This window comes from Rhamphochromis sp. 'chilingali' (assembly GCF_963969265.1).
Source record: "Rhamphochromis sp. 'chilingali' genome assembly, chromosome: 5".
NCBI lineage: Eukaryota > Metazoa > Chordata > Actinopteri > Cichliformes > Cichlidae > Rhamphochromis > Rhamphochromis sp. 'chilingali'.
In genome coordinates this window covers 12204731-12223610 of record NC_137932.1, presented here as the reverse complement: position 1 = coordinate 12223610, position 18880 = coordinate 12204731, and the positions used below count along the sequence as shown (strand labels likewise).

Genomic DNA, 18880 nt, shown 5'->3' with positions numbered 1-18880 from the left:
GGTTTTGACAAATCGTGGGGACGTGTTTTTGGCTGAGATGGTTGGAACTTATTTGGTCAGGGCAATTATCTTTAGTCATGTTGTACGCTTGCTGCACTGTTTGTTTGTGTAGGCACTCAGTAAGGGAATGACTTAAAGATTTGAGTTAACTGATTTGGGTTTTGTTTTTTTTTGTTTGTTTGTTTGTTTTTTTTTATTATATTTTATTTTGGGGTTTTTTCTGTTGTTGTTTGTTGGTTGTTTTGTTTGTTTTAGTGTTGTGAAATGTTAAAAACAAATAAAGACTTCAATTATAAAAAAAAAAAAAAATCAAATGTAAAAAATAACTGTTTACAGATTTCGGAGTCAATGACAGAAAGACGCACAAAAATTATTTGGGCCATTTGAATTCACGTCTTCTTGCTACTCAAGTGAGACATGTTGTAATTTATGTGAGAAATTTATAAAGTCAAACATGTTCTCATGCAATAATTAATGGCTACCACCAAGTGGGGGAGAAAACTTGACACGGAGCCCTAATTTTCCTTTCTCTGTGGTACATCTTTCTTGTGTAAACAGCCCAATTTTCAGGACATGTCAGGTCAAGTGGAAAACAAGTGGCCCTGATGATTTTTTCTATTTTCCCTAGAGTAAAATGAAGACATTGTTACACCAGGGGAAAAGAAAATGAAGGGTGAGAAATGAAACAGCTAAATCACCTAAATGATTCAAGATAAGATGCTTCCTGCAGTAATAAGGCCTCATTTTCATAAGGTACCACATTCACAAAGCATCAGAGCAGCCTAAATTATGCCAGTGTTGTTACAGCTCATTCTGAATTGTAATGCACATACTGCAGCATTTCCAGCTGTTTTGTTGGCCATTTTTCTTGGCCCAACCCGACCTGAGTAAATGAAAGGTCATCAGGAAAACACTCTTATAAATACAGACTAAAGTCACAACCCTGGTGAACCGACTACCTTATAAGAGATTGTGTGTTTACAAATGTATTTGTTCATTGTTTTAACATTAAGGTTAACTGGGTCTTTATATTTTGCTGTGTATACATGTAAATTAAACTCTCCTGTTACACTGTTACATGCAAGACCAAAAATACAGGTCAAATTTAAGATCAAATCACAACAGCAGTCACCTCAAGGTGCTTCACACTGTAAGGTAAAGGACCCTATAATAATGGTAAAGTCCTTACAATAATGTAGAGTTTAGGCAGCTACTCTGCACTGTGTTGGCACGTGGTATTCAAGAAGGTTACAGTGGAGGAATTATATCCTTAAATTTAGTTATAGCACTTTCAGAAATGCATTCATTTCAATATGGACAAATTTACAAAATAGCTATTAGTATACAAAAAAAAACAAAAAACATTTTTCTTGCTTGTAAAGTACGACAAAAGGAAAAAGAGCAGAGTCATAGTCGTGATTTATTAAATCAAAACAAATGATCAAAATAACATTTTCACCCAGCAGCACTATGGGATCCAGTTAACATCACCTGTTGATTACTAAAAGTGACAAACGACATGACAATGTGCAAAGAGACATCCACTTTTATCTATGGAGATAGAGGTCCAGGTTCCCATTTTAAGCAAAACAAGCACATGCCACTTATTGTTACACTGCTCCAACAACAATGTAATTTTCAAAAAATGTTATGATCTGCTTTTGGTGAACTTAACTCGCTGTAATCACACGGAGTAAAACAACCTGAGCTGAATAAAAAAAAAGATAAAAAAAAGAAAGAAAAACAACAACAACAACAACAACAACAAAAAAACCCAAACAAACTATAAGTTAGATTTACATCATTCTCACAACTGCATGCAAAACTGTTTCTGCTATAGAATTCATACTCAATTTTTTCTCAGTAATTGCTCACAGCATTAACCTGTAAACAGTATGACTAAATTCATGGTTTACTACACATGTAGGATAAAATGTAGGAGGTGAAATTTTGATATGAGATGGCTTTTTATGAAATTATTACTGAGTATTAATTATTGTGCGCGTTCCTGAATCAAACTTGATGAAGTGCTAGTAAACAACATTTAACAATTCCCCTAACTTAAGTGTCTAGTGGTTTAAAGGTATCGCCTGCTTATGAAGCTTCTTTTTAAACCCATGTCATCAAAGTGAGTTCCTGATTTGAACCTTACTATTCTGACTTTGGATTGTGGAACTGAATCACAGCGTACTTGCCGCTAGTCATCCAGCTTGGATCTTGGGAGGTAAGCTTCTCCCCTTGTCCCGGTTGCAGACCAACCTGAATGTTGGCCTTGAGAGTCCTCAGGCTGCACAGCGTTGCAGGCCCAAAGCCTCGCAGTGCAGTTTCAAAGCTTACTGTGTGCTCCCAGTCCCTGTCTCCAGTCAGCTTCCTGTAGTTGAGATCGCCTTTAAACAGCACCAGGTCTGCTCCCTGCAGGGTTGTATACAGGTCAGGAGCATCGGCTGCCATGTCGCAGAACTCATGGGGCTGTGTCCAGAAAGGATGATCATGATAGCACCACATTCCCTCTTTCAAGTACCTCTGCCACTGAACACCACATTTGGAAACCCACTTGTGATTGGTTGCCATGGCCTGCCGAATGGTCCACTGAAAATCTTTAGCTGTGACGTCAGAGACAAACCACGGGATGGATTTGCCATGAAAATGAATCTGACGTGCAAGGCCAGAGGAAACCAGGAAGTCGGCTAAGACCAAGTCAGTGACCAACTCGAAGCCAGCATTGTCTAGAACAATGTCCACTCTGTCTGCATTGTTTTTCCCTGACTCCCTTGGCCTCTGCGCAGAAATAAGAGCTGACCATACCCTTTTGGTGTCATCCACCAGGATGAAGGGCAGGAGGCTGTAGAGGGAATCTAGTGGACTGGTCTTCTGGGAGTTCTCTTGGCCAGCAGATATTGACAGATCACACTTGTTTCCCCACAGAGATACCTTAAAAGAGTCACAAAATGTATTCAATAAATAGTAACTGAATACTGTAAAACATAAAATCTCCAAGAACTAATGCACCACATTTATTGCAGTTATGAAGGTCTAATCCCACTGGTATTAGTGGGTTCATTTTAAATTAGGCTACCAATCACAACAAGGATTCACAAGAGGACCATTCATCTCAGGTGTAGCCAGAATCACTCACTTTTAAATACTAAAAAGCAAAGTTTTAAATAAATAAATAAATAATTTAAATAAATACAAATGGAAAATTGAAAAAAAAGAATAGTAACTTACATACTGAGAATCTTGTAAATGTATAGCTTTAAGGACATAAATTGAACTGACCTGCATTAGTTTGCTGAAATGCTCAAACAGCGGATTCTTAGACAGCTCGTCTATGTTGTTCTTGATGCCCTCCAAGTACGTACACAAGGACATCACAGCCTGTGAAGACTCAGTAAAGCTCTGAGTCTTTCCCTCATTAAAGACATCAAAGTCACTGATGGGAGGACTGAAATAAAAGAAGAAATAAAATCATAACAGAAATCATAACAAAAACTAAACAAACACAATCTAAAAAGAAATGAGAAGGGGAATTGGAGAGCATATCCTCTGCCAAAGATAGAGCTCAGATTTTCAAAGCAACTGATCTGGATTTACACAACAACTAAGTGGATGCTTCCTTGTCTTCTATTGTACCTTTGCATAAAGTTTCATGAAATTCAGTTGTGTTAATTTTTGTCTAACCTGGCTAACAAACAAAGAGATAAATACAAGCCTTGGCAGAGGAACATATTTACTGAAGGTCCACCGGTTGTGAAACTCAAGGTTGATGTTGATGGTCAAAATCATTTATCCACTAACCAATGCCACTGTGTTTTTGTTTTTCTATGCACCACTATATCAGTCAGTACCAAGGTTTTGTCAGTATATAAAAGTATCCCTCAGTAATATACTAAAAGTTATTACAAAATTCCAGGGTTTACATCTACAGTAGCTTCCATTGTAACATATAAATGCTTCTCACTTGAGCAAGAGCGCCTCGTGTATCCTACGGTACATGTAGCACTCCACGTAAAGCCAGGGAGACTTGAACCAGCTGACAGGCTCCTGGTCACCTTGCAGTCTCTGCTGCCTCTCTAGGTATTGGTTCCAGGAATCTGTGTCCGGTAGGCCGTCTGTCAGTGCTAGCACTGGCTTGTCAGTTTGCAGCTCATTCCTCAGCTTAGATAGCAGAGATATAGCTTGCTTCTCTGCCTGGATACCCACCTGGTTGAAAATAAAGGGGAAGCACCGGCAAAATCCAACGCAAGTCTTAACGTGAACCTCATAACTGCCTCAATTGAATGAACGTGGTCTTACCTCTCCGTATTCCTCAAAAAACTTGTTTTTATTGCGATGAATTGTGTCAACAACTTTGGTCAGGATGGTGGGTAGTCTGTCTCTAACGGTCAAATAAGCAAATGACCTGCAGAGAAAACATATAACCAAGAATATCTCCCTTTTATACTGCAGCACTGATTTGCAAGTTAACTAGCTAATAAGCCATCTGTAAGCTTAGCTTTTTCCTTTGTGGAATACAAAAAGTATACTCCCTGGAGTGATATTACCTTCGCATGCTTATCTTTGTTTACCCATAAAATTTCTGGTTTGACCTAAACAACGTCCTGTGCTTGAATATCTACACACCATCACTGCCAACTTACAGCTAGCAGGAAGCTAATGCTATTGCTAGTCTGGACTCTACCGTCCCAACGTTACGAGACCATTTTCATAAGGAAACATAAATCCCCAGGTTATTAAAAATTCTGCGATAAAGTCAAGTAATCAGCTGTCAACCTACCCAACCACTCTGGCAGACAATGAAGGGGGAACTCCGTGCATAGTTTGATCCGTCGCCATGATGTTAGCAGGGGTTCAAATTCAAACTTTATCAATAAAAGCACTGGGACAGCAATAAAGTTTCTTGAATAGCTAGGAGGTTAAAGGTGACGTCTGCTTTTCTGCAGAAGTCACGTGTTGAGATAGGTTGCCCCAGGGTTCACTTCTTATTTTTGCTAAGAATATTTTTACATTTGTAAAAAATACATTTCTTCCCACTTGCGCTTTGTGCTTTTAGTGAGGGACACGATACTACCATCTAACGGTTAACACGTAAACTACAGTGCTGACAACCTGTCAAACTGTTACCGAGACTGCATTTTCAAGTCGTATCAACTGTTTCAGCAATACATATTACCTTAAATATCAAAGGTCTCAAAGCTGGTGTTATCTCAGGTGGCTCTAAGGTTGGTACGCCTGCCGCGTTGCATTGAGCTGCTGAGGTAGCACGCTGAGCATCACTTGTTGTCCAGGGAAACTATTGTCATGGAGACATTCATTCATCCTATTAGAAAAGGCCAAAGGGTTTTTGGCGGCAAAAGGGGAGGAGAAGTGGGCGGGGTTGGGTACTGCGGTTTCCATTGACTTCCTGTTTCTGACCCTTGTCAAATGTGGAAGAATAACAATGCATACAAGTGTCGTTTTTTATGTGTAATATGTTTGCTTATATTAGTAAATATAGAATGTGGGCAAAAGGAGTTATGAATGGGTTATGTTATATATTAATATGTTATATATGTTGTTTCTTCTTCCTTCTTAAATGTATGTCTGATCTTACTGTAAAGCACTTTGTGATTTTTATCTGTGAAATGTGCTATATAAATAATTTTTTTTTACTTACTTAAAACCTTTACTAAATTCTACATCAATAACAACTAGCTGTGTTTTTCATTAGTTTGCCGGCCAACATGTGAAACAAAAACACGCACATGTAAAACATCGAATCTTTTTTGGCAACTGCTACATTTCCTTTATTTAACCAGGTAAAAAACAAAACGTAATCCTTGCTCTTACAAGATAAAACTTGTTTATTTTTTTTAAAGTTTAAGTCTGAACATGAAACAATTCAACTTAATATTTTTATATGAGATGGCGTAAATGTAAAAATTTATTTTTCAAGACAGATCTGGCCAAGAAGGCAGAGGAAATTGTACAGTTCTATGAGCATACTTTAATGACCAAAAATAACTTGATTGATTATAATGTGCACAGTAACACAGAGTCGGTGTCAAATGCAGAGACTTTATTTTATCTATGTAATATCTATCTAAATCACATTCACTACGGTGTATTTACTAATGTAAATAAAGATACTAACACATGATCACATGGAAAAAATCGGAAATCACTTTTCGGCAGACAAGCATTGACCGAAAAGTTTAGAGAAAAGTTGACCTACTGACACCCTTTTTAACGACTCCTTCATGTATAGCCAAGAAGGTTACGAAAATCAACCAATCAATGATTAACGAAAATGGAAAATGTAATTGGCAAGTAACAGAAGAGCAGTCAAACTAACAGCTAAAGAATACAAAATCTAATACGTTATTTTTTAGCTTGTGATACACATGACTCTGGTATACCAAAAATAACAGGGTAACATGCACTGTATATGTCGTGTTTGATCAACTCCAGGAAAAAATACAACAAAATAAAACAAACAAAACATGGCAACAGAGTAGGCCTAATGACGTAAATTCGCGGTCGGTCCGTTTTTCTTTCTTTTTTTTGTGGGGTGGGGGGGGATCCGGGCTTCCCCTTTTATGAGAAACATGGCCAACTGACTCTGCTATCACGATTACTGGCCTGGAGAGATGCGCATATCAATTAATTCAGGCGGTGCTTTCCCTTCTCTCAGATCATCCCCGCGGTCACTATGGGAACACGACCGGGCGGTTGTCAGGATGTCGGGGTCCTTGGGAGTGGGAGTCCAGCTGCGTCCACCTCCGCTGTTCATCTATCGCCGGCTTCCCATCCCCCCGCCGGGCCCCAGCCTGGCCGGATCTGTTTTTCTAAACCGAGAGAGCAGTGACTCACCACTCCGGTTTCAAAACAGGCCAAGGACGGGGGCAGGGCGGCAGTTAACGTTAAAGGCCTTGTTCAGCTGGGTGTTTCAGCTCCCCACACGCAGTCACGCCATGCATTACTTAACAGCAGGATTTCGTTTGTGCGACAAGCCCCTATAAACTGCAGGGACAGGCACAAATCTCACCATTCTCGTGTTAAAAGATACGTTACTGCAGCGCAGATGAATTAACCGGTAATAACTGCAAAGAATAAGTTGTTCTGAGAAAATTTAAGACAGATTAAGTCCATATAAACAAACGTGGGAAGGAGTACATTTATCCTAATGACACAGAATAAAGCTTGAATGTATTGATCCTCATTGTAAACAGTAACAGTGATCCAGTGGTTTACAGTTTATCTACTACATTCAGTACATCCCTGCCGTGCATCTTTCAGTAATCAAATATGCTTTTGTTCTTGACGTCCTCGTGGTCTTCATCCATGTTTTGCTTGTTAAATATTTTGAACCATCCATAAATCTACATTTTTATTAACCGAGTAGCTTAAGTAATGTTATGGCCAAGATTGTTTCTCCTTTTTTTTTTTAACAGGACAAAGACTTAAAAGCCCTTACGTCCCACCTAATAGCCATTTTATCCCCTCCTTTGAATAGACTCCACCCAGCCTCCTGCAAAGCAAGCATTTTCAAAGAGCCACAACTTGCTTAGGTTCATCCTCCCTTGTGAACCCTGTGTCCTTAAATGTAGCTCAGTAATGGCAGGCCTTGGAAAAAAAAAGGTGTTTACACTGGGACAGCATCCAGCAACTTGCTGATGACAACATCTGATGACAAAATATTGACATGACTCCAAAGTACACTCGTGAAAAGCTCCGCCTATACTTTCTGTGTCTCTGGTTTTGGTTAAAATTCAACTGAAACTACTTCCCCTTCACAAAACTTTTCAGAATAAGACTTCCAACATTTTGAGTTTCCCAATGCATTTGTTTTTTTTTTTCTTTTCTTTTTTTTGAGCTCACAAAGTAACAGCTGTAACTTAAAGCCCCCTCCTGAACTCTATACAAATTGATGCATTTTCAGAGTTTTCACATCACATAGTTGTAGGTGGAAAGTGTCTCGCCTATAACACGAGTTTAAGGTGCACACCGGTGAGCATGTCTGGTGACATCACAACCAAACCTGTTCCAAGAAGTAACTCTGCAACATATTTTTTAGCTTGCTTTGCTGGGCAACTTTCACTGATGTAGGGGACATCTTTTTATTGAGGAATTAAACTTTTGAAAATAAAAGAAACAGAAATGTTATAGTTGGTGTCCAAGTGATTGGGTGATACAAAGTTAATGAAATATTAGACCTTAACTGTGTTTGCAACTAGGAATTTACACATATAACACTGCCAAGGCAAGTTACCACTACAGAATACAGAGTACAGCGTTGGTTTCTTTGCTACTATTTGTACTCTTTTACAGATGTGGCAGGAAATTACTTTAGTTCCACAAATAAAAAAGAAGTGACAATAAATAGCCAGAATACTGATAAAATATCTAAATATAACATTACCCAAACATGTGACATGATATAGTCATATAGGAACCAAGTAGTTACCATAAAAAGAGAGTGTAGACTTTTAAGTTGTGTTACAGATCTACTTAACGTGATTCTTGAATTCTGAAATTCTGTTTTGCTGAAAGATAAAGGGATTTGTTTAAGAAACTGGAACCAAAACAGACCAACAGTGATCACAATCAGAATCAGCTTTATCGATCAAGTATATGAAATCAAACAAGGATTTGTGCTGTTCTTTTTTCTCTTTGTTCTCAATGTACTTAACAGAATAGACAAAAAGACAACAGCAACGTAACACAAACAATAACAACGTGTACAGTGTGTTTAGATTTATATTTGCAATGCAATGGTGCAGAGTGCAATAAATTGTGGAACAAATAACAGATGGATCACTAGTTATATATACAGTATATGCATGGAATATTGACAGTATTATGTATAATATAGACATGCACAGCAAAACAATATATACACCATGCTTTAGTTCAGCAGCAGGATTGTGGATGTTTGAGTTATATATAATTCATCATCATACAGTTACGTTTTCAACTGCAATATAATTATTACTCGATTATAATCTAAACAGGTATATTAAGTATGGTGTCTTCTTCATAAAAGCGACCACTTTTCTTATTCCAAAGAACAATGCAATCTTTTAATAATCAGTGTGAATACATTTAATATTCTTATCTGATTTAAGAAATACTATAAAAATTATTTAAGTGTTAAAGTTGTAAATAAAAATAAACAAATTAGTATTTCTCCCCTAATTATTATTACTGTTAAAAACAAAAGTAAAATCATAATGACCATTTAAACCTAGATATCTTAATTCGTCTTTTGAACCGTTATTTGATGTCTGCAACAGCCCCCGACATGCACGGTTGCGTTAGCCTAGCTTAAGTATCTCTATACTGCCCTTTAACTTGTTGAAAATCTACTTTAACCTTATATGCAAACATGAGACGACTGTGAGTAACGCAGTTTGTAATGTGGCCAAAAAGTCATGGCCAACACACAGAGACACTCACTGCCACAGTTTGGTTTTATGTTTACGTGTCGTTAACGGCAGCGGCACAATTATTAACTCGCAGACTGCGTGGAGCTGCTGGCTGTTTGTGTTCAACCTCTTCGGCCGACTGTCAAAAAAAAAAAAGAAAGCTGGCAAGCGGGGGTTGATCTCGCGGCGGTTACACAGTGCGGGAAATTAACGTTAACTCAAACGCCCCCTGCTCAACGGATTTTACAACGGCTGTTTTTGGCTGGCTTTTACCCACAGTCATGTGATTGTAACGTAAAACCCCTAACCGGAAAACACCGACGGACGACCCTCTCTCCGCTGCCAACGAATGCAGCGTTTACAAGGAACAGTTGAAGCTGCTGCGAGCCCAGAGGACGGACGAGTCTCCGGTAACAAACAAACAACGGCGACACGGCAAACTCCGCCAATTTAAGGAGCGCGCAGGTACGGTTATTTTTAGCGACATACCAGCCAGTTCGTTTACTTGTATTGTAAAATTAGTGCGCTACTCGTGTGTGCTTCGGCTAATACTGTAATTGTCACGGGGAAGTTAAAAGAAACGCGTTCGTGACCAGCCCCATCCCCCTTGCGTCGCTCGCTCTCCTTCCTCGTATGTGTGTGTTGGCCGCGCGCGAGCGCGCACGTCCGTTTTCTCGCGCTAGCAATAGCAACCGAGAGAGACCTGAGGCAGGGGCAGGACTCAGTCCAAGCGCGCTTGTGTTGTACGCTCCGTCTGGGCTTCTTTATGTACTCGACGTATAATTTTCTGTTCTCTGTAATGAAATGCTTTATTTCTGTAGCGTGTTTACCTTCCTCGCATGCTTCCCTCATGGGCACTTGTACGGTGTATTTTTTTTGGAGAATCTCACTACGGAAGTAACTGTTCCACGTGTCTACATCACAGCGGGGGCGGTGCAACATTGTTACGAACAACTTAGTATTGATTAAGACGTACTCTATTGGCTTTCGAGTTGCTCGATTGCGGTTAAATAGTACTGTTATCTTACAAAATCGCGTAAGTGAAGCCCCAAATTAGAGTGCTTTAAGAAAATAGGCGGATTCGGAGGCTCACCGCGATTTCTGGTGTTGCAGAAACCCGCAGCATATAGAAATAAATACTTTTGCAGTATCTATCTATCTATCTATCTATCTATCTATCTATCTATCTATCTATCTATCTATCTATCTATCTATCTATCTAAGTGAAAAGGTTATTTATTAAGAAAGAGCAGTCAATTAATGACTGAAGATTCTGATACATTAATGATTTCTGGTTCTCTTGTGGGTTTAGCAGCTATTAAGGACAACATTTGCCTCTGTCGTGTTGCTTTGTTTTCCTGTGCTGCTTTGTAAACCGAAAACTAGTGAACATAAAATTAGATATATAACATACATGATGCATGTCACTGTACTCAAAAAGCAACTATGATGTTGTGATAGAGTAGGTACCCAGGATCAGGGCAACTATTAATAAGACCATTCATTGATTGTTAGGTATATAGCAGTGCTGTAAAGAGGACACGCAGCTGTAGCACACCTAGATAAAAATAACCTAGCAGTAAAATCATAAAAATTAGGATGTTCATTTTTTTCTCCATTTATTTTAGAGACATGGTTTGGAGATGATGGCGGTTTGGAATTGTGAGGTATTCTGAATAAAAAGCACAGATCGTCACTGACATAGATGGTGTAATATTGTGAGGTTAGATATTTAAGGTAGTGGGGCCCATCTTTACAGAGAAGAGCAGAAGAAATATAAACTGGAACCACAGATTGTTCTGTACTGTTATTTTAGCTTGTTAATGTCTAATGTATGATGACCAAATTAGGGCAAAATACTTTTTAAGAAAAGTTATTATTGATTGATTGAGTGATCATTCATTTCACCTGTAATTGACTGTAAGCTGTCTGTTGTGAATGAAGAAAAGTGAGCAATTTAGCATTGGTGGAGGTTGGATTTAGTGCTGAATTGTAATTCTAGCAAGGTGTATCTACCTAGTGTATATTAATATTACGTGTGACAGAATCAAAGGTGGTCTATATTATGATTTAGTCTTCTGAGCCTTCTGTGCCAGTTTTTATTGCAGAAACTCTAGCATGTTCCTGGTGTGCTGCAATGCCAGATTCTTTGCACTCTGACCTCTGAAGCAGATGTGCGGAGGGCTTTTGAATGCTTTTTTGTGGTGCTACACATTCTGATCTGTATGAGAAGTTAAGTGGTGAGGTGTCCCTTATTGTCTGCTTGCGTGATGTGGAGAACTGTTGTAGCAAGGAGATCCACATGGTAATCTACTGAACAGGGCTAGAACCAGTTTGTCTTAGGAATGTGTGTCGACACCCATAACCCTGGTCATGTGATCGCCCAAAGCCCTCTCAGTCCTCCGGTGACCTAGGGTCAGCAAAAGCTCATCTCATTGGTTAGGTGAAGCCGCAGAGCTCAGAAATGCTCTTTGAGTTTGAATTCCCAGGACTTACCCAGAACTGAGTGCTTCAAAAAGTTAATTGTACACAGACAAGAGCTGCAGATATAGTATATAACAGTTAGTGCACTTTCACCGTAGGACACAGTTTTTAAAAGAGCTCAAATGTGTTATTCAGACCTGAAAATTATATGTGGTTGTCTCCTCCAACTTTTAAAGGCTCAAACATCGTGGAAAACATAACATTAATTTAAAAAGCATGCAATTTCTACCTACCAGGATGTCATTTGAGGCCCTTTGACTAAATTTTTTTGTGTCAATGTTTGTTTGTAGTATGGTGATATAATTTTTAATTTCTCCATTAAATATTCTGAGTGGAAACCTTTTTCAGAATTATGTATTAATTAAAAAAAGGTTTTTGTATATGTTCCTCTCTCACACATCTAGTAGATGAGTTTCCTGTTATAGGAATTTAAATGCAATTTAAAGGTGTATTTTTGTTAAAATATACCTGGATATATATATCCATCACCATAGAAACACAGCCTTTGTTAGACATTTTGCAATTTTCATGATTAGGTTTTGTTGTTTTCTCATCAGCTCAGGGTAGCGTTTTTGAGACTGCCATTAGAAGTCAGTTAGTTTGAAAACTTCAAAGGCAGCCAGTCAGTCTGGATAAAATTGATTAAAAGTGTCTGGTCTCTGAAGTTCATTCAGAACAAGAATATTTTTTCCATGCGTCTGATGTTCTGGATGAAATTTAAATAAGAAGCCGACTTGTTTTTCCCACGTCTACCAATGTACAACACTCAATATCCACAGGAGTTCAATACAGTTAGCCAATCAGATTAAGATGTTTGGATTTGCTAAATCATACCTTTGATAAGCATGCGTTTCTGTGAATTATTGCTTGAGAAATGATCTCCAGTGTCACTAAATGATTCTTTATGGTTGCGTCAAGTTAGCCTTTACAGGGTCGTTAGATCTCCACCGTCAGCCTAACTCTTTGTGGTCACAATACACTCTGGTCTGCTTCCAGACAGGAAACTTACTGTCGCTTGTGTCTGTGTGTGTTTTTGTGCGTCTTTGTGCAGGTTGAAGAATGGAGTTGGCCAACCATGGTCTTATCCTGCTGCAGCAGCTTAACGCTCAGAGAGAGTTTGGCTTCCTGTGCGATTGCACCGTGGCTATAGGAGATGTCTTCTTCAAAGCCCACAAAGCTGTCCTCGCTGCCTTCTCCAACTACTTTAGAATGCTCTTCATTCACCAAGACAGGTATAGCGGGAGAGTACTAATAGTTGTATCAGAGAAATAGCTCAGAAGTCCCTCAGTGATGACAATTTGCATTCAAACAGAATAATGCAGATGTAAAATGAAAAAACAACAACAACAAAAAAGTGATAAACAACTTGTTACAGGTTTTTAATTATTCAGACATCAGGAGTCCTCGCTTGAATCTGTTGTCTTTCCTGCTGAAAACTGAAACTTTGTTGCAGCATTTTGCTGTTGCTTTTTTTTTTTTTTTTTTTTTAATCTCAGGTATCATTTGATGTTAACTGACCATATTCTGTATGTATTTTAGTGACTGTGTGCGTCTTAAGGCTACGGACATACAGCCAGATATCTTCAGCTACCTCCTCAACCTGATGTACACAGGCAAACTTGCCCCACAGCTCATAGACCCTGCACGACTGGAGCAGGGGGTCAGATTCCTGCACGCCTATCCACTCCTGCAGGAGGCAAGCCAGTCTGTGTATTCCCACCCCGAGCAAAGCATCAACCTCTCAACCTCTCTCTATGGCATCCAGATCTCTGACCAACAGGTTGCGCTGTCGGCCAGACTGCCCAGTCGGCAGAATCTCTCTTCACCCTTTGATACCGAGCAGGGGAGCTCAGAAGGAAAGTATCCAGCCACGCCGCCTACTAGTTCATACACAAATTCCTTACCACCAAAGCAAGCTTCCTCACCCCCAGATATGGAGGCTTCAACTAGTGGTGCAAAGCCTATGGTTGAGGACGGGGTAATGGATATCCTAAGTCCGGACGGTTCGTCAGCAGGTGCCATCCTCCATGTAAAGCCCAGCATAATGAAGCGGAGTTCCTCCTTTAGGAAGCATTACTCCTGCCATCTCTGCAGGAGTCGATTTACCCAGAGAAGTCTCCTGCGAGAGCACCTCCTGCAGCACACACAGGCTCTTCAGCAGACCTCGACTGAGCCCAGCAATTCACTCTCACTTGTCATAACTAAAGAGCACGGCTTACCAGCTGAGGGAGTTCTAAAGGGAAACAAGGCTGGGTCAAGTGGCTCGGTTGCACCGACAGCGGTCGAGATCATTAGCGACAGTGAGCAAACCCCTGTTTCAGGTACCAATTCAGACTCTCCTCGAGCAGAGGTGTCCACTTCCAGCTGGGGAGTGGGAGGGTTAAATTCTCAGGCCGATACGCCTCCTCCTTCAGATATCGCAGACATCGACAACCTGGAGAACACAGACGTGGACCGGGAAGTGAAGCGACGGAAGTACGAGTGCTCCACTTGTGGCCGCAAGTTTATTCAGAAGAGCCACTGGCGCGAACACATGTACATCCACACAGGAAAGCCTTTCAAATGCAGCACTTGTGGCAAGAGCTTTTGCCGTGCCAACCAGGCAGCCCGGCACGTGTGCTTAAACCAGGGGGCCGACACATACACCATGGTGGACCGGCAGAGTATGGAGCTGTGCGCTGCAGGTGACGACAGCAACCAGATGGAGGCGATGTTTATGGGCTCATCGAAGCCTTACAAGTGTAACATTTGTGCAACTACGTTCTCTAGCCCGAATGAGGTGATCAGACATCTGTGTTTCACCCAAGGGGGATTAGTGGGGCTGCAGGGAAACTCAGGTGCAGGTGCGCTGCTCCCACGTGAAGAATTTTCCAAAGATGAAGGCTCAGATTTGTCCAACTCTGTTACCCCACTAGAACCCATAAAGACTGAGGAAATCCTCGTAGAATAGTGCCAAGGCTTGTGCTTCTGTCCTGTTTTTGAAAAAACAAACAAACAAGTGTGTTATCTAAATTATGTTCAATAGGTAAGCTAAAGGTGAAGATAGTCAGGTGACGTATGTTTGAGGCTCTCTTAAACTTTATTTTTTTAAAGGTGCAGTGTTTAGGCTCGATAAAACAATGTTTAAAGTAAATACGCTTGCTCTGTTTGGAAGAAAATCAAATACGTGACATTTGGCTTGAGGCTCGACTACCACTGTTTTGTGTTATCATTTAATTGTTAGCGCACATTGGTATTATATCTGACATGTTAGGGTGTACCACACTCTCATGAGCTACTATTGTGGTGAGGCAGTTTCTTCTCTATAAAAGGAAGAGGAAGCCGAGGCAGTTCCGGAGGAGACAGCATGTTGCAAGATGAGTTGCCTGTGCTAAATTTGTGAGAGGTGCAAAGTTCTAACAATTCCTCTGGACGTGCACAGTAGAGTCGCTTCTACATGTCCATAAATGAGAGGCTGATTTCACAGATCAGGCATAAGAATTTCCGGCTAAAAGCACACAAACCTGAGACAATCTGCGCTCTTATTTGAGTAGATTCTTAATATGCATCAAACTACATTTGTCTTCCATTAGTCTACTTGTGAGGGCTCGGCAGATTGAACACCTCGACCTGTAATCATTAATTCTCAGCAACGATTTAGTTTCCTTTCTGTTCTGCGGAGTGTGGTTGAGGTTCCTGCGTCAGTCCTGTCACGCCACATTAAAGCACAATTTCTTTTCGTAATACGTGTTTGGCCACTGAGGAAAAAGTCACAGGGAACACATTTCATCTGTCTACAGTTGTGCTGCTTTGATTCGACTCATCTTTCTTGCTGTGTGTGAGTGTGTGAGACATTGTATAACTTTTTAATAACTAGGTTCTGATTTGAAGAAGCAATATGATCCATTCAGACACGCATACCTAGATGGAAGGCTGTCCTGTACAATATTTTACATCTTGTCTTTACAGTTAGCCTGGGTCATCTTCTAAAAATCCTTATAATATTTGTTTGTAACGCTTTTATTATTATTTTATATACTCTGCTATACTTACAAAGACTACATTGTATTGAAAAGATTTATGTATACTAGTTGAAAAATCGCTTTTCAAAAACACACACATAAGGATGACCGTGATAAATATCTTTCTCCAAAAATTAGGCTGTGATTTAAAAATTAGTTTTAAGCCTCCTTAACTTGCCAACTTAGTGCTCACTGTTGATATATTTTAAAAATCATTTTGTGAAAAGGGAATTTATTTGGGAAGTTGAAGGGTTGTTTTGTTTTTTTAGTTGTTTGTTTTCTATTCTTTAGTTCTGTCCACATTAGAAAAAAGTAGTGGCACCAGCAATTGTGATTCATAGAAAAACTTTGGGCTTGTTCAAGCTGACAGTGGGATATAGGAAGAGTTTTGATTAACATGAAGTTTGCAAGATATACGAAGTAACAGGGTTATGTAATTATATGGAATTATAAAATGTGCTTTTCACTAATTCTTTGGGATATCCAAACACTTTGTATGTACTACTGATGACTGGAACTTGTGAGACATCTTTTGAATAAGTGTGGAATAAATGTGAAGCTAGGAAAAGTTTTTACTCCTTACATAATTTCTCATCCTCGAATATAATAAGCTCCACTGCTGTAAATTAAATGATAAAGTTGTTAACAAGCGTATATTTTCATTTCTCTATTTCAGAACTGAACTTTATTTTAACTGTGATTAAAAATCTACTCGTAGAAATATCTTTAATTTGTTCTTCTTCTTTTTTTTTTTTTTTAAGTATTGCAATGAAGTCAGTGCAGGGCGACGTGTAAACATCTCTCCAAGAGGAAATTACTTGTTACAAAATTGCGTTTTTTACTTTACTTTTAATAGAATCTGTGCTTCCAAATTTCTCCAGTTTACTCCAGTTTTTCCCGTATTCTCTTTTAAAGTATTTCCATACCATTTCTCAAGAGGGTACAAAAACAGAAGCATACTGCACGTACTGTTATCTTGCTCCATGACACAGTATAGTTGTGGTGGTAGTAGAGATGAATTTAACAATTTAGAAATATGGGGAGAAACTACAACTGCCAACTAAGGCACACAAAAGTTACACTGCCCGTGTTGTAAATGCATTATTTTAGTAATTAATGAAAATGCTAAAAATGCTCATCTCTAGTGTGTTTAACATGCTTAATCTGTTGATAGAGCAGTTTTCTTTTACCCCCAGCTTAAAATTTGCTTCCATCTGTTTTTCCTTCCTGAGTAGCAGAAAGCAGTTGTTGCTTTGATGCAGTTAGCCCACCCATGAGCTAGATGGAGCTGTTTCTCCTTGCTCAGCCTGAATGAAGGGGAACGCTTTCAAACTTAAACAGTTAATTTATACCGATCTGACTGTGTGGTTGCCAATGACATAAACGACCTATTTTGCCAGGAGTTGTCTTCATGTCAAGTTTAGTTATCATAAAAGCACAAATGTCTGTGAATATGTACTAGTGCAAATGTTCAGTCTTCTAACAGGGAGCGGTTCTTGCATGACTGTCTCAAGGGAGGCAGTTGAAATGCTGTACTACTGACTTTGATTTCTCTGAGCTACATTGATGTACAGAAAAATGCACAGCTTAAAAAAAAGGAGAAAAAAAGATTAACCCTCCCCAAGGTTGAAATTGTGCTTTAGACACATCGGTCTTGTAACTGAATGGATGTGTTTGTGTGTCTCAGGAAGATGAAATTTTTTGTCTTTTCCGTTTGCTGGTTTTGAGATGATAATTTCACTGAGGACTCCCCCCAACCTAACCCATGAAACCTGACTGCAAACAATGTTAGTCCCCCCCAGTGCCCATCAGACATCTACTGTGATCAATCTGTATTCTCAGGAATGTGAGTAACTTTTCTGTATAAACTTTTTTTTTTTCTGTGAAGAAAGAACAATAAAAACATTTCTTTTTGATGATTTTGTCTTGTTTTCCCCACCAGCAGAACTTCTGGATGACACATTTTATGTCACTACTACTGATTTACCAGAAATGCATAATCATCCAAGTCCCAAGAAAGGATGTGTCATTTTCAGTGAGAAACGCTTTGTGAAACATCCAAGTGATAAAACATGTCGCTCGCTGAAAACGCCACATCCAGATGAACAGAATGAACTTTCTGGGGTTCCATTGTAGAAGATTTGAATAAGAATTTTTAACTGTAGACTTGTTACCACTGATTTTAAGTCCAGTTCTTGTGTAATTTCACAAGAAATTACACAAGAAACCCAGAAATTACTGTGGCGCCTCTGTCAGTGCGCCCCAGGGCAGCTGTGGCTACAATGTAGCTGCCATCACCAGTGTGTGAATGGGTGAATGACTGAATGTAGTGTAAAGCGCTTTGGGGTCCTTAGGGACTAGAAAAGCGCTATACAAATGCAGGCCATTTGATTTGAATACTTCAGTCTTTTCTCCCAGTTTTCCTTCAAAAAGGGCTTCATGCCAGCCACCTTTTTACTAAGATCACTTCTGATAAGGCTTCAATGAACATTAGAGGGATCAACTGAAGAGCCAGATGCATGTCTCAGTCGTCTAGTTTTTATATGTAGTCTTCTTTAGTCCTCTGCTTGTCAAACATCCTCATTTTTTTAAGGACATTCTGCACACCATGCTGAGATATACCACAGTTTAGCTTATAGCTCTTTGGGAATCACCTTGTTTGTGCAAACATGCTGTTTTATGTCTGTCAAACTGTGTTATATCTGGTATTTTTCACAGATTCGGGTAAAGAAATTAGACTAAAGTGTGTGGTTTTGTGACAGGCTGCTAGTAAAGTGTCTAAAGATGGAGTTTAAACTTGGTTCTTTGCCAAGTTGTCTGTTATGCCCCTTTATGATTGAATGATTGGTGGTTACTGTAAGTGGTTTGCTTAACAAACTAACTAAACCTGTGGACCTAGAATCCAGTGATCTGAATTCAAAAATTGGTGAGACCTGCTTTTTGGAGGTGAAACCATTTGGCATGTCTTCTCTGGCACACCAGAACTGT

The 18880-nt window shown here is 39.4% G+C and overlaps 2 protein-coding genes across 2 annotated transcripts; one reads left to right on the top strand and one right to left on the bottom strand.

Annotated features, from left to right (window-relative positions):
• Positions 1-1393: 1393 nt before the first annotated feature.
• On the bottom strand, positions 1394-5154 carry armt1 (acidic residue methyltransferase 1). Its single transcript, XM_080883350.1, has 5 exons — positions 4778-5154; positions 4297-4402; positions 3962-4203; positions 3280-3445; positions 1394-2931 (listed from the first exon to the last, which is right to left on the bottom strand). The coding sequence occupies exons 1-5, from the start codon at positions 4834-4836 to the stop codon at positions 2152-2154; spliced, it is 1353 nt and encodes a 450-aa protein (XP_080739476.1). The 5' UTR covers positions 4837-5154; the 3' UTR covers positions 1394-2151.
• Positions 5155-6819: 1665 nt separating this feature from the next.
• zbtb2b (zinc finger and BTB domain containing 2b) lies at positions 6820-15326 on the top strand. The gene is made up of 3 exons (XM_080882270.1): positions 6820-9872; positions 12943-13123; positions 13431-15326. The coding sequence occupies exons 2-3, from the start codon at positions 12951-12953 to the stop codon at positions 14839-14841; spliced, it is 1584 nt and encodes a 527-aa protein (XP_080738396.1). The 5' UTR covers positions 6820-9872; positions 12943-12950; the 3' UTR covers positions 14842-15326.
• Positions 15327-18880: the final 3554 nt, after the last annotated feature.

Excerpts from the sequence above, each read along its gene's own strand:
- armt1 (XM_080883350.1), bottom strand. The coding sequence starts at position 4,836 with ATGGCGACGGATCAAACTATGCACGGAGTTCCCCCTTCATTGTCTGCC. Across the intron at positions 4,204-4,296 it reads TTTTTGAGGAATACGGAGAG|GTGGGTATCCAGGCAGAGAA; the intron begins GTAAGACCACGT and ends ATTTTCAACCAG. Across the intron at positions 3,446-3,961 it reads CACGAGGCGCTCTTGCTCAA|TCCTCCCATCAGTGACTTTG; the intron begins GTGAGAAGCATT and ends CTTTTATTTCAG.
- zbtb2b (XM_080882270.1), top strand. The coding sequence starts at position 12,951 with ATGGAGTTGGCCAACCATGGTCTTATCCTGCTGCAGCAGCTTAACGCT. Across the intron at positions 13,124-13,430 it reads CTCTTCATTCACCAAGACAG|TGACTGTGTGCGTCTTAAGG; the intron begins GTATAGCGGGAG and ends TATGTATTTTAG.